The sequence below is a fragment of the Bos indicus genome, chromosome 20 (genome assembly GCF_029378745.1).
Source record: "Bos indicus isolate NIAB-ARS_2022 breed Sahiwal x Tharparkar chromosome 20, NIAB-ARS_B.indTharparkar_mat_pri_1.0, whole genome shotgun sequence".
NCBI lineage: Eukaryota > Metazoa > Chordata > Mammalia > Artiodactyla > Bovidae > Bos > Bos indicus.
Window position 1 is genome coordinate 9,808,545 of NC_091779.1, and position 14,473 is coordinate 9,823,017.

Below are 14,473 nucleotides of genomic sequence, written 5' to 3' on the forward strand. Positions count from 1 at the left end.
GCCCCTGTAAAGGTAATATACACCCTCTAGTCATGCCTTGCATGCAGCCATGCTCGTTTGGTAAATGACCAATTTTTCACTTGTACATTCACCAGTGCCTTCCGCTAGCATGACAAATCCTCACTTGAAAACATTTCCCTTGAAAACTGAAAAAGAGAAGTAATTTTGTCTCTTTTTCATTCTGTAAGTGCCCAGAAAGCCTACTTGAGAACTGTATGTTTCTTAAAATTCTAAGAAATACTCAAAATTCTAAGATACTCATATTATCCTAGCTGAAATTCATATTTTAATTACCAAAATGTTTAAATTCTCATTACAAAAAAGTAGTCTTTATGTATGTTGATGGATGTGCCAAGTAACCACATTGTGGTAATCATTTCACAATATGCAAGAGCATCAAATCATCACATTGTATACCTTACACTTACATAATGTATGTCAATTATACCTAAATAAAGCCCAAAGGGCAGGCAAAAACTGCTGCCTATTTTGGCAAAGCATTATAAATGCTTTTTATCTGATAAAATGAACAAAATAATTATTTTAAGTGTGGTGTTAGTGGTGACCATGATCTTCCTAAAGAAAGGTAAAAACACTTCTAAAATAGCATGAATCTTTCTTTGCCTTGTTGATGGTTCCTACAATGAAATACAACTAGTCTTGATTAAAAAAAAAAATCACTGTTTTCTGATAAGGATGTAAATTTCAACCGAAAATTTAATATAATTTACTATTTAAAAACACTGTGTTCCTTTGCTGGTTTGGTTTCCTTTCCTTTCCTCGCTGCCACACACAGAGGGCAAGGAGAGAGGAGGAGACACAGCCACTCCAGACTGGGAAGAGGCAGGTTTATGAAGGCAGGGAACTCACAGACCAGCGTGGTGGCTGGGCCATACCAGGAGAGAGTCTCCCACCCGCTCACCAGAATCATAGAAGTTATTGTAGAGTCCTTATCTGAGTTCAGTTTATGTATTTAGGCCAGATGGCCCTGGCAACACCTTACTTTCTCCACGCTGCTTTCAGCAACCTATGGGACTGGTGGGCAGTCGGGGGAGTGGGGAGGAGCCAATGATTGCCCCGTTCAAGGTCAGGGGTCACCTGGTGGTCTCCTCCTCCACAGGACCTCCTCAAAATATTCATCTGAAAATGCAACTTACCTCTGAATTGTGATCTTCTATCTGTACACATCTCAAAGAACTAAACTGACTTCAGATACACAATGCAGCCTAAACTGAACATCACGCACAAATGTTTGAAATATTAATTTTATTAGGAAAGCATTTCATAGTAGTATCAGATCATATAATCAGTCACTTCATTTTAAATACAATTAAAATACAAACTTTTCATTCATTTGACACGTATCTGGGCACCTACCAGTGCCAGGCGTTGGGGACACAGGTCAAGCAGGAGGATCCCTGCTCTCACAGAGCTTACATTCTAACAGGAGGGCAATTTTTTTTTTTTTTAATGCTTATATTTCTTATAAACATGTAAGTCAGAGGAAGAAAATGGTGTTCTACAAGAGCACATAACAGGTGTCTAACCCAGCCCAGGGAAACCACAGAGATAAAAAGATAAGTGTTTAAGTAGAAGGGAGAAGAGTTCAGGTAGAGAGAACCTCATAGACTCTAAGAGGGGAAGGACTTTTTAGGTTCAAGGAATTGGAAGAAGTCTAGAATGGGAGGAGTACCCAATGTGAAAAGAGGAGTCAAGGAGATGAGACTTAAGAAGTGATGATCAAGACCCATGGAGGGCATTAGGGGTTTGGCACTTTTAAGGGGAACAAGTGAAAGATGTAAGTAAGGCAGCAACGTGCCAGATGTGCGCCTTAGAATGGCCATTCTAATTCCAGAGTGAGGCAGAGATAGGTAAGACTGGATGCAGGCAGACTCCTTTTAAGCTCTGCAGTAAATGACAAAAGTAGTGGAGGAATTCAAGAGATCAGGAGGCAAAATCAATTGAACATGAGGATCGAATTCTGAGGTTCCCTGAAGCTGTTTGACACAGAGGTCTGGAGCTCAGGGGAGAGCTGTGTTAAGAACTGTCGGCACAGGAATCATCCCCATTTAGACGGTAACTAAAGCCAAAAGAAGGGCTGGAATGGCCAGACAGCATAAATGAAGCCATGAAAAACACATACATTTAAGAATGAGGAGGAATAATATTCAGCCATAAAAAGAATAAAATCTTGCCATTTGCAACAACATGAGTAGACCCTGAGGTCCACTATGCTAAGTGAAATAAGTCAGAGAAAGAGGAACACCATATCTAACTGATATGTGGAATCTAAACAACAAAACAAGCTTATACAGAACTGATTAGTATTTGTGAGAAGGGAGAGGGGTGAGGGTGGACAAAATGACTGAAGAGGGTCAAAAGGCAGCATAGGTCCAGCTATAAAATACATAAGTCCTGGGGATGTAATGTACAGCATGGGGACTACAGTTAATAATGCTGTATTGCATATTTGAAATTTGCTAAACAAGTAAATCTTAAAAGTCCTCATCACAAGAAAAAAAAAAAAGAAAAAATTTCGTAACTGTTCATGATGATGGATGATGATTAGACTTATTTTGGTGATCATTTTTGTAATGTACAGAAATATCCCATCATTATGTTGTACACCTGAAATTAATATAATGTTACATTCAATTATATCTCAGTTTAAAAAAAGAAAAAGGAAATGTGCCAGGAGCAGGGAGAAGAGGGAATGGGGAGTTATGATTTAATAACAGAGCTTCAATTTGGGATGATGAAATGTGCTGGAGATGGATGGTGGTGATGATTACCAACAACGAGAGGTGCTTAACATCACAGAAGTGCACACTTGAAAATGGTTAAAATGGTAAACTTTATGTTAGGTGTATTTTGCCAGTTAAAAGAAAAAAAAGAGACACTTTTGTGCTATTTGTTATCTTTTAGAGTAAGAATGTATTCACATACTGCTAATGAAAAATCAGGACAAATGGTGAAGGGAAGGAGGAAGGAGCAGAGGAAGCCAGGCCTGCAAAGGAAACAGAACGAGGACTGGCAAGGAGGCTGGGAGGTTACAGCGTGGAAGCTCAGAACAGCGCTGCTGGAAGGAAGTGTCTGACCGACATGAATGCTCCAGGGAACTGAATCAGGTAAAGCTGGGAAAAGACCCACTGGTTTCGGGAACATGGAGGTCAGTGGTGACCCTGGAGAGGAGGGCTGCTGACAGTAGAAACCAGAGAGGCAAGAATGGGTAGGAAACAGAAGCCAGGGTGCAAACAGCCAGAAGGCCGATGCCGTGGAGAGGAGGAGGACGGTGGCTGCAGGGGAAAGTAATAGACGCTGTTTTTAAAAAAGTACATTAACATATCACCATGCATAATTGGCAAAGCAACCACTTCAGGGGAAATACAATTTTCTGTTTAAAATATCTCAATAATACCTGGAATTTACAGATAACAGAACTTCTCATACTTCTTAGGGCTTAGAAAGGATAACTCTAAATTATTTCCTTCCTTCTAAGCATGGCAGAGTTGAGCCATAGAAAGCTTTTTCTAAGAGAATTTACAAGGAATGACACTTCATCAGATAAATATCTTCACTGATTTTTTTTTTAAAGGTAGAAAAGTACAATGCACTGTGTTAAGAAAACACTTTTACTATTAATAGCGACATGTTGAAAAAGTCTAAAATTTTAAGGCTACAAATATATTAAATTTCAGTACACGTCCAATGGAAGATGCTTTATATTCCAATCACATCCTCAAGATGCCGAAGTTAGTTTTCTGGATGGGCGCGTTGAGGGCGGCACTAAGACTGAGGCCCAGGACCAGCCTGGTGTCCACTGGGTCGATAATCCCATCATCCCACAGCCTGAAAACAGACCACAAAATGAGTGATTATGCATCCTGCACCAAACACCCAGTTATACTCACAATGCCTAAAGGTGCCAAGGAGGTCTTTCTGCAGGTAATATATAGATCCCCTGATGAGCTTCTGTGTATTATAATCTCACAATAGAAACCATGATCAGGAACAGGAGAGAGGAAGGAAAGAAAAGTGACTTGTCTCAGAACCCACAGAATGTCAAGCTGAACTTGAGGCTTTAGGAGCAGCTTACTACAAGGAATCTCAAAATAAACCCTGGTTTTAAAATACTTTATTTCATGAAAAGCTTTCCCATCCCTCCTCTGCCCACACAAACATACAAACCAAAATGTTATATTACTGCTGTTATTATGGAGAGCCATATAAAGCAAGGTAAGAGTCTCCCACCAAAGTCCCCACTGAAAAAGGTATAGTCGCCCAAACTCCTAAGAAACTATGAAAATTATTAAATAGACTTGAGTCCATTTTATTAATAAAATAAATATCTTCATACGTAGTTCTTTATTTTTTGCTACAATAGGAAAAGCAAGTAAACTGATTTTAAACTGATTTCAGAAAAAATTTACAAGTAGATATCCTAGTTTGCTATTCATGGACAACCTCATATTTATACAGAAAAATGAATAAGAAATAATATTTTTTAAAGGTCATTAGTGGGTGTCAGTTTTGCTTTTTGTAAACAAACTGCCTTCAGTATCTAGACATAGCATCAATTATTAAACCATACTTACATTGACAGACCATGAATCAAATCTTTACTCATAAAACATTCATAATAAGTACCCTAAAGCATCAACAGGCAATAAAAAAATTATTTTTGTAACCTGTTCAATTGACTATACACTCCCTCTGAAGCCTGCATGCCTGTGTGCTCAGTCATGTCCAGCTCTTAGCAACCACAGGGACTGTAGCCCCTCACCAGGATCCTCTGTCCATGGAATCCTCCAGGCAAGAATACTGGAGTGGGTTGCCATTTCCCTTTCCAGGGATCTTCCCGAACCAGGGATTGAACCTGAGTCTCCTGCATCGGTGGGTGGATTCTTTACCACTACCCCACCTGGGAAGCCCCTTCTGGGACCTACAGCGGAGTAAATACAGCAAGCACAATGATATCAAGGTTGCTCCAGGTAGGAGGTCCTTAATCAAATGTCTGGATAAGTTTGGATATAAAAACAATTGAGAAGAAGAAAATTGGCATGCTGTACATGTAACCTGTAAAGATTAAGAAAAACACAGGAGGTTACAGTGCAGATGATGACAGAGCTCTCTGAAAAGACACACCTAGCCACATTAAAGCCTAAACAGATGAGGAAATTTATTATTAAACTGAGATTTATCCAACTGAAGGAAGGTACCATAAACTGGCTGGAAAATCCTTTAATCATTGAAACAAAGTTGGTATATCCATGCCACCAATTGTTTTAACAGATCAAACATCTACAAATTAACAGAAAAACCTTAGTCTTTCAATATTAAATCCTAGAGATAAGTCTAGGTGGGCCATATGCTCTCCTGTCTTGAATATAATCCATTAAAAAAAATAATAATGTTAAGTATGAAAATAATAAGGGATTCAGTCTAGTTAGGACTGAAAAACAAATTAATGGCTCACACAAAATATGCTATTTTTCAAAGTTTAATATTCCACTGTCCTTTTAAATTTCAAAGTCTTATGTAAAAACAAATTATAGGTGAGCTTATAATGTATATTTTCTCTTAAATTTTTATATGATTTTCTATCCCTTCTTTGTTCCTACTGGCTACTATGTAAGCCTATTTCAGTGAGGGTAAAAAAGAACATACAATTTCTCAAACCAAAGACTATATAAAATATTCTGTTCTTAATTAAGTGAATCAATGACCTGCCATGACAAAATACACTTGGACATTTGCTTTCAGAAATACATATGAACAAGAAGAGAAACAGGTTCTTCAAAAATCCCAAATGGTATTAATTTAAAATTTGAAACTAAGGATGCTCTGGGAGATAAGTATGTTCAGCCTTTGCAGCCCCCCAACATTAGGAGCAGAGTCTGCCACAAAGTATGCATTCAAGTGACTGACATGGATTCTACTTTTTGATTTTCCTTTCTCCCTTCTCTCTGGTTTCTCCAGTAAATGACACAAATCACAGCATAATCTAATTTTAAAAGACACAAATAGTTATTTTCTTTTTTCCATCTGCCCAAAGGATAAAAGGAAGACATAAAGCTTAAATTATTCTTCAGAATGCAGAACATTAAAGTTGTTGAAAAAGAGGTCTGAAAGCACACACATATCTCCAATGGGGACAGCTGGGATAATTTATTACCTCATTTAAGTGGTGTAAGAAACAAACAGAATAAGAACCACAGTGGTATGTGAGGTAATTGCTTAATGTCAACACGTGGACCCTGGCTGTGAATAATCACCTTCTGAATGCACCAGGCTCACTTGTTAAGAAGTGTCACTAAGTGACCATTTTCATGTTTAAATGGAGTAAAAGCAAAATAATCAGAGAGGGGGATGACTGGGATTCATGTGTCCAAGCAAAAATTATTGCAGAACTAATTCCTGAAAGTGACACAGCCAGGATTATAACTCAACTTCCCAGCCCCAGTGTGGTCCACCTCTCGCCCCAGTGTGGTCCAGGCCGTAGACCACTCAACTAGGAGCAGGCTAAGGGAAGAGGCGGGGAGAGTGGCAGGGTCACACCAATAGGGATGGATCCAAAGTCCAGCCTGGAAGAAGAGCCAGCATTTCAGCAGCAGGCATTCCCATTAGAGAAACAACTGTACAAAATTGTGTCCAAAAATTATTTTTTGCTTCCCACGAGGGCTGGATGATGCCAACTGCTCAGATCTCATAAAGCTATTGCTCTGACTATCAAGATGTGCCCATGAAAGAGTTAGTTATTCTCTGGCTCCCACCTTGCGCTGGAATAGTAAGGGTTTCCTTCCTCTTCAAACCTCTTAATGATGGGCTCTTTTAAAGCTGCTTCATCAGCACTGGAGAACTGAAAGAAAAGGGACCATGAGTAAGTCCTCCTGCAGGGGAACACGGATCCACTCAAGAGAATCTCAAGGGAAAAGGGGGCAACAGATTTCATGAATGACAATGTTACAACCAACATCTGAACAGTGAGGTGTAGATTACATGTGGTGCTTTAACACATCTGATCTCACCTGAGATGTGAGTATCTAATAAATTAGTGCACTGTTACATCTCCTTCATCAGAGCCAACATCCTGAAGTTGTTTAACATAAGGTCAACACCAAGGTTATCATATACTTCAGCTGCTGCTGCTGCTGCTAAGTCACTTCAGTCGTGTCTGACTCTATGCGACCCCATGCGACCCATAGACGGCAGCCCACCAGGCTCCCCCGTCCCTGGGATTCTCAAGGCAAGAACACTGGAGTGGGTTGCCATTTCCTTCTCCAATGCATGAAAGTGAAAAGTGAAAGTGAAGTCGCTCAGTCGTGTCTGACCCTCAGTGACCCTATGGACTGCAGCCTACCAGGCTCTTCTGCCCATAGGATTTTCCAGGCAAGAGTACTGGAGTGGGGTGCCATTGCCTTCTCTGACATACTTTAGCAGGGTAGAGCAACTGGATGTGAATTATACAACATAACAAAAGGACTATATTATATTACATTTAACAGCTTCTGTTTAAGGAGGCAGAGAAGTTGGGGATTTTCATTCAAAATAGCCAAAATTTTAAAGATTTTAAAGTTTAAAGGGATAAGACAATAAACCACATTTTAAATAACCTCTGCAACTTCCCAGATAGCTGAGATTTTTCTCTAATTAACACTTAAGGACTGGCCCATCCATATTGCCAGAAACAAGTGATAATTAATTCGGACTGCAAACTCTCTATGCAAATTAATTTTGAAATCCTGAAAAGTATTTTCAACTTAAAGATTATTTTTTCAAATAAACCCAAGATTTTTTAATGTACTTTCATTGACTAATGTCATTTATAACTCAAGAATTTAAAGGGAAAACCACTAAAATCCTACACTTTCCTTTAAGACATAAAAATAGATGAATTCATATATCTGTATACCAAATTAATCAAATAACTATTTAATAAGGTATCACTGTGCTGGGCTAGCATTTAAGACATGTCTTCAAAACATCAGGTAGAATTTCATAGACCCCACTGCACACACGTGCCCCTCTGCACACACAAAAGTAAGGCTTTCCTTTTGCTTGGATACTAGTCAGCACTAAAGTGAATCTGAAACCTCAATTCCGCAGAATTCCTGTCACTTGGGATGAGAGGCATGGATGAGATGCATTCAGGGAGGCAGGAATCACCTCTGGCTTTATACTATCCTCATGCTACACACTGGGCAGTTGACCAGATGATCAATCTCTAAATGACAGAACTGAGAGCCTGAAAAGGCAGGGCCTCCTCTATGCCATGCCTTACTATGACGAAACAGTGCATCCAAGCAACTTCAGGAACATTCACCAATCATGAAATAGTTGTAAGTTATAATAAGTTACAATGTAAAATTTCAGATGAATCTTTAACAGACACAAACAAAAGACTCCATCTAAAAGCAGTCATTTGCTGATCTGCCTTTCATTAAGCTTCCAGGGCCCTCCAGCCTTCTTCATTGATACTTTCACAGTGTAATAATGGTATTCAATTCTCATTATATGACAGGGCCTCCACTCAAGGTATCCTTAACAATCTACAAGTAAAATAGGAAACAAAATTCTGCGGCTTTAGATCATAAAACCAAAGACGTAAGTCAGGTTTATTTAAATCTCTTTCACTGCAAATAACTAAGAATCAAACATCTTTATGCCTCAGGCACTCACAGACAAGAGTTTCTGAAGTGTTTTCTTAGAGATTCTTAAAAATGTGTAAATTACTACAGAAGTTACTTCAAATGAAATGGCTTTAAAAAGAGAGATGGAGAATGTGGAGGTCTAAGTTGCTAAAGCAACTTCCAGGCCAGCATCTTCTAGACAAAGCCAAGCCCTGCATGTTGGAACCGTGCCCGTGAACTTGGCGGGGTTCCGGGTGTGCTGCTCCCCGGCTCCACTGCCTGGCAAACCTCAAACAGCACTTTACCTGCTTCCCTTCCCGCGCTCGTTGGTCCTTTGCTACTGTCGCCAACACGTTAGCTGCCTGCTCTCCTCCCATCACTGAGATGCGAGCATTTGGCCACAAGTAGAGAAATCTTGGGCTATGCAGGGAGAAATGAAAGAATGATCAAATGAATTCACCGTACAACACAGAGATTTTCAGAGGCTCATGTTTACCTTTTAAATTAGTGGTTCTTCATTCTGGTTGCATGCTATAATTATCTGAAGATTAAGAAAAACAAAAACAATGCCCACAACCTACCATAGACTAATCTCCAGCAGTGGGGCTTCAGCATGGTAGAATTTCTAAGTTCTCCAGGTGATTCTAATGTCTGTTTTGATGAATTATATTTTTCCAGTTTATCCAAATTTACGGGGCAAAAATATATTCAAAAGATCTTCTTATGTATGGTTATATGCTATTTTCCATTCCTAAAATTGGTGATACATCGCCTTCTCCCTTTATTTTTTAGTTTTAACAGGGGACTCTCAAGTTTGTAACCCTTTTAAACATACCAACTTTGGGCTTTCCTGATTATTCTATCTTTATAATGTTTGTGCTTTATTACGTCCTGTCTCTATTTTTCTTGTTTTAATATCCTGCTCTTCTTTGAACTTCTTGGGCTAGCTGCTTGGCTCAGTGATTTTCAGCCTTACCTCTTTTCCAGCATATATATATATATAAAGTCTACACACCTTCAAAACAAGACTTTAGCTGCATCGCACAAGTTATGATATGATATATAGTGTTTTCATTATCAGCCATCTCAAAATATTTCCTAATTCCCACTTTGGCTTTCTTCCAAGTGGTACCTTTAGCATTAAATTTCATTTCACCCCTCCAGAGGATGCAAATTACGGCCTAATTGAATAGGATTTGTGAATGTCATTCTGTGTTTCAAATAAACTTGAAATAAACTAACCATTCATAATTATACCTGAAGTATGATTCATTCCTTCAGAGAAAGTCATGACAACCACCTACCTATAGGCTCTGCCACACATCCCGTAGTTTCCAGCCCCGTAAGATCCCCCAATGATGACAGTTATCTTCGGCACATTGGCACAGGCTACAGCAGTCACCATCTTGGCACCATCCTTGGCAATTCCTTCAGCTTCATAGTCTCGACCAACCATAAATCCTATGAGGAAAGAACAGAAAGACAGCCTCAGGGTGATGAGATTAATGTGCAGTCATTTTCACCAAGGTACTGGAAGGACATCTTGTCAAACTACATATATTTTACCAGAGGTCTCTCACCTTAATAAAATATTTATATGTGAAATACGCCCCCCCCCCCAAATTTACTTTTAAGGGTAAAGTAAAATTTTCTCTAATCATTTAAAAAATTGCTTAAATGTTTCATCTGGATACACACAGAGATATTCAGACAAGATAACAATGCCACATATCTTCAAGAAATTAATGTCAAAACTACAGCTTGGTGAGGAAAGAACAGGATGAGGCAAGTTAAGGAAAAAGTAGTGGGGCAAGTCCAACTGTGAAACTGTGGGTTTCCAGGCTCACTGACCTGGTTCACAATATAGATTATTCCTTCTGAAGTGCTGCTTTAAAACTTTGAGGAAATAAAATTAATGTTTCAGAGAGATGCTCAGAGTCCTTGTCAGTGACTCAATAGCAAGATAAAAGAATTCTCATTATCATTACAGGATCCTTCTACTTCTCCAAGCTCCCAGCTCTGTTGAAACTGATCTGCAGCCTCACTGGGCCTTCTAGGCCTTGGGGTCCTTTTCCCCTTCACCTTACAGACACCAAGTTAGGCTTCATCTGTCTCCCTCCCCGTACGCAGTTTCACACGCCTACTTGATAGTTGCTCTTCTTGCTTTGCACATCTCCTGCATTGGGTAATTCAATTCAACCACTTTTTCCGGATCACCTGTACTTGCTGTGGCTACAGCAATACTGATACAATAACCCTTGCCCTCACCAGGCACCATCTGCTTCCTCTGGTTACCCACCCCAGCCCTCTGAATTGGGCCCTCAGAACAGCTCAGAAACTCCTTTATCCGTTTTATCTTGACTCCCTGTCACATTTCCACAATAGTTATCTCAAATATCAACTCTTTAAAAGTTCTCACCCCCACCCACCACTCCACTGCCCCTCTAGTCCCTGTGAATGATTTTACCTTGAAAAAGACGACAAGCCATTTCACCTGGCTTTCTCTGACCCTTCTTTCTTTCACCATAAAGAACAACATAATCACGCTGCCTTTCTTCCTTTACTCTCATCTCCTGGAAGAAATTACTCAAAGACTGTCCCTTTCTCTTCTCCCTGGGTCTTTTCTATTCCCACAGCTTTATGTCCCATCTCCATGGATGTCTCCATGTTCCCCTCCAGCTAACACAGCTTCTGTGCTCAAGACTGTTCAACTGCCCACCACACATCTCCAGATGGGTATCCCATAGGCCCCTCAAATACAGTGTTGTAAACCAAACTCCACTCTCTGTCCCCAACACACCTAAAAATAAAATACAACAAAAATGTAGGAATCTTCCAAGCATACAGTTTAACTTACTGGTGATTAATAAACCATGACTCATTATTAGAAACAAGGTCTCTGGACTAGCAAATCTTCAGAAGCCTTTTACATGACCTCTTAGAAGGTCTGCCGCACAGGGTCGTCTCCAGCCGCAGCTGGATACAACTTCTCCAAGAGTCATCTAACCAAGGATCTTCAACTCAAGAACAGTACCAGATGAAGCTGTTTTAGTACCAGTACTGAGTAAAACCCTGCTAACTGTCAAAGGCCAAACTCCTTCTCATAAAGGCATGCCTGATCCCAGCAACTAATTAAGGGGCCTCTCCTTCCTTTGAACCTGAGATAACCATGCATGACTTAGAGGTAGAAAAAGTTTTCAGCTCAGCTACATATTAGAGTGCTTCCTATATGTCAAACACCAGGCAACACACAAAAAGTATAAATAGGAAAGTCAGAGAATTCCAGGAAAAAGAACTCTAGAATCATAAGAGCCCTTAAAGAATCATTTTATCCATCACATTAGGATGATCCATAGATCATGAAATTGGACAGGTGACATCGATCATATTGTTCTTTGGAGTCAAAACTCTAATTCCAGACTTTGGTTCAGGATGTACGTGTCCATTTAAAAAAGATGTTGCTTCAGGGAGAATTACACAATGAAAGATGAGGAAAAGGGAAGACCAGAGCATGTGCTTGAAATCTTTTAAGGGCAACGAAGTACGGGAAAGAGACCAGGGGGCAGACAGCATGGTCTGCCACTGATGCCAGTGGAACTAGCTCAGGATACCGCTGCTTTCTGGGGCTGGGTGCGGATACGCAGGCGTGAAAGGAGGTCACATGAATGTGGTGCATGAAACTCAAAACCTGCTTGGCTAAAAAATATGCATAAACTCCTCCAAACCTTTAAGATTCATGAAGCAGTAACCTTTGAAGACAGTCTAGAGAGAGCAAGTCCAATCAAGTTTTCCATTCTGATGGAAGCGTTCTCTGTTGGCACTGCCCAACACATGGACATATTGGACAGTGCGGCTCTGAAATAAATGCAACCAAACTGGTGGAACTATTTTCTTACCAGTAATATTTTGAAGGAAGAGCAGAGGAATATTCCTTTGGCAGCATAACTGGATAAAATGAGCCCCCTATAACCAAATAAGAAACAAATCTTTTCAGAGGAGGTTAACAAATCTGTGATCACCATGCATCCTGCAGACGCCAGCTGGGGTCAAAACAAGAGTACCCTCTGCCTGGCTAGTCTGACCTTGCGGTAACAGTAATGGTGATACCACAGTGAGACCCACTGTCAACGGAGCACTTGATGTGGCCTGCGCTGAACCTGTGCTGCCCAGGCACCTGTCTGATCACTGACACACGGCCATAGCACAACTCCTGTGTCCAAGATGACACCAATCACTAACATGCCAAACAACGAGGAAAATTTAAGGACCAGGGAAGGAAGAATTGCTTGTCAATGAGAATTTCTGAGTCTCACCATAAGGCATTCTCTGGCTTTCTACTTTTAAAAGGATAGAATATAAATCCTTCTGGGATATCTATGTTTTGATGATCATCTGAAATTCTTTCATGCACCAAGATTATAGTAAAATATATCTTTCCTACCAATGTGTTTCAAATAAATGGGATTTTAGATAAGTGCTAGAGACCCTTTAACCTTAAGCTAAGGAAATTAGTTAATGACACAAAAATATTCCTTTCCCTATTTTTTCTAAAGATTATATGAGTAAAAGAACAACTAAACCATTTGTTTCATATTTTACTCTATTCACAGATGCCCTTAACTTAGCTGAAAATGCCTTGGCAAGTACAAGATGGCAAAGCAATTGCTCAACCTCAAATACGAGGATGAAGAAATCACACAGACTTGTGTGGCTTAACTTCAACAAATGAAATGTCAGACTGGGGCCAAACACAGCTCTTCTCCTGGGCTTATCTGTGACAAGCCAGCAAATAAAATGAGGTGGAGTTTGCTGACCCCCGTCTGACATATCCTCTATTGAAATATGCATATTATACAGTCATTAAAAGTCAGTGTATTAGGAATATTTAGTATTTTAGGAAACACTCACTATACATATTATTAAATGAAAGCAAGCAAAATCTCTCTATATATGGCAGAACCCATTCTGGTTTTTGTCTTTTGTGTTTTAAAGAGAGGGAATTAAAAAAAAAAAACTAAGGAATATAATAAAATGCTACCCAAGGTTGTTTCTGGTAAGAGTGTAGCTGACTTTTCTGTTCTTTATTTTTACTTTACTTTCATCTTACAATCACAGTGGGGAAATGACAAGGAATACAGAATCCAAAAACCAACTTTACTGGTAAAACATTCCACCAAAGACAAGCTCTTCCTAATTGAGGTATGAAAGTGCCTAACTGCCTGCTACCTGCCTCAGTAAGAGATGCTTCACCTTATTATTTACCTACCTTATGAAGAGGAAAAACAAAACACTAAGCATGTTTATTTTCTTAAGAAAACATTTTGTCAAATAAGTACATGAATTACATTTATCCAAGTTTAGGTAAATCTGAACAATGATGTATGAAACTGAATACTGAACCCAAAAGGTATTCATTAATTTCCTCTCTTAAAACCAGAGCTTTAGTTCTCACTATCTTCTTGTTCCAAAAAGTGAAAATATAATCAGGTTAAAACGATGACAGGATAGAATAGAGCAGATGATGTCTCAGAACTATAAGAATAGTATTAATATCTTTGAATCCCTCAAGTGTATGAAATACTATCAAGGCAAGTATTTCCATATTCTTAGAATATATACACACAATCCATAGCAGTTATAATTCAAGTATTAGAACTTTCCTAACAATCGTTTGTATCTTAATAGTGCTCCAGACAGTTCATCATGTTTATGTAAACCTCCATAAAGCTGTTTCAATCAAACATGCACACACACACATGGCCACACGCTCACACACACACACTGTTCTGTTTGCTAAGGCATCTGGTTAAATATTCGAAAGCTTTCATGCAATAAATTTTCAC

General features: G+C 39.4%; 1 protein-coding gene across 1 annotated transcript in view; it reads right to left on the reverse strand.

Moving 5' to 3' along the window:
- Positions 1-1,249: 1,249 nt before the first annotated feature.
- MCCC2 (methylcrotonyl-CoA carboxylase subunit 2) overlaps positions 1,250-14,473 on the reverse strand; it is a 77,361-nt gene continuing 64,137 nt past the window's right edge. Inside the window, exons 13-17 of the mRNA XM_070774564.1 lie at positions 12,527-12,593; positions 9,935-10,091; positions 8,936-9,050; positions 6,774-6,859; positions 1,250-3,849 (exon numbers count right to left, since the gene is read on the reverse strand). Of these exons, the coding sequence (XP_070630665.1) occupies positions 3,732-3,849; positions 6,774-6,859; positions 8,936-9,050; positions 9,935-10,091; positions 12,527-12,593 (543 nt within the window). The 3' untranslated portion in view covers positions 1,250-3,731. The remainder of the gene's footprint in view (positions 3,850-6,773; positions 6,860-8,935; positions 9,051-9,934; positions 10,092-12,526; positions 12,594-14,473) is intronic.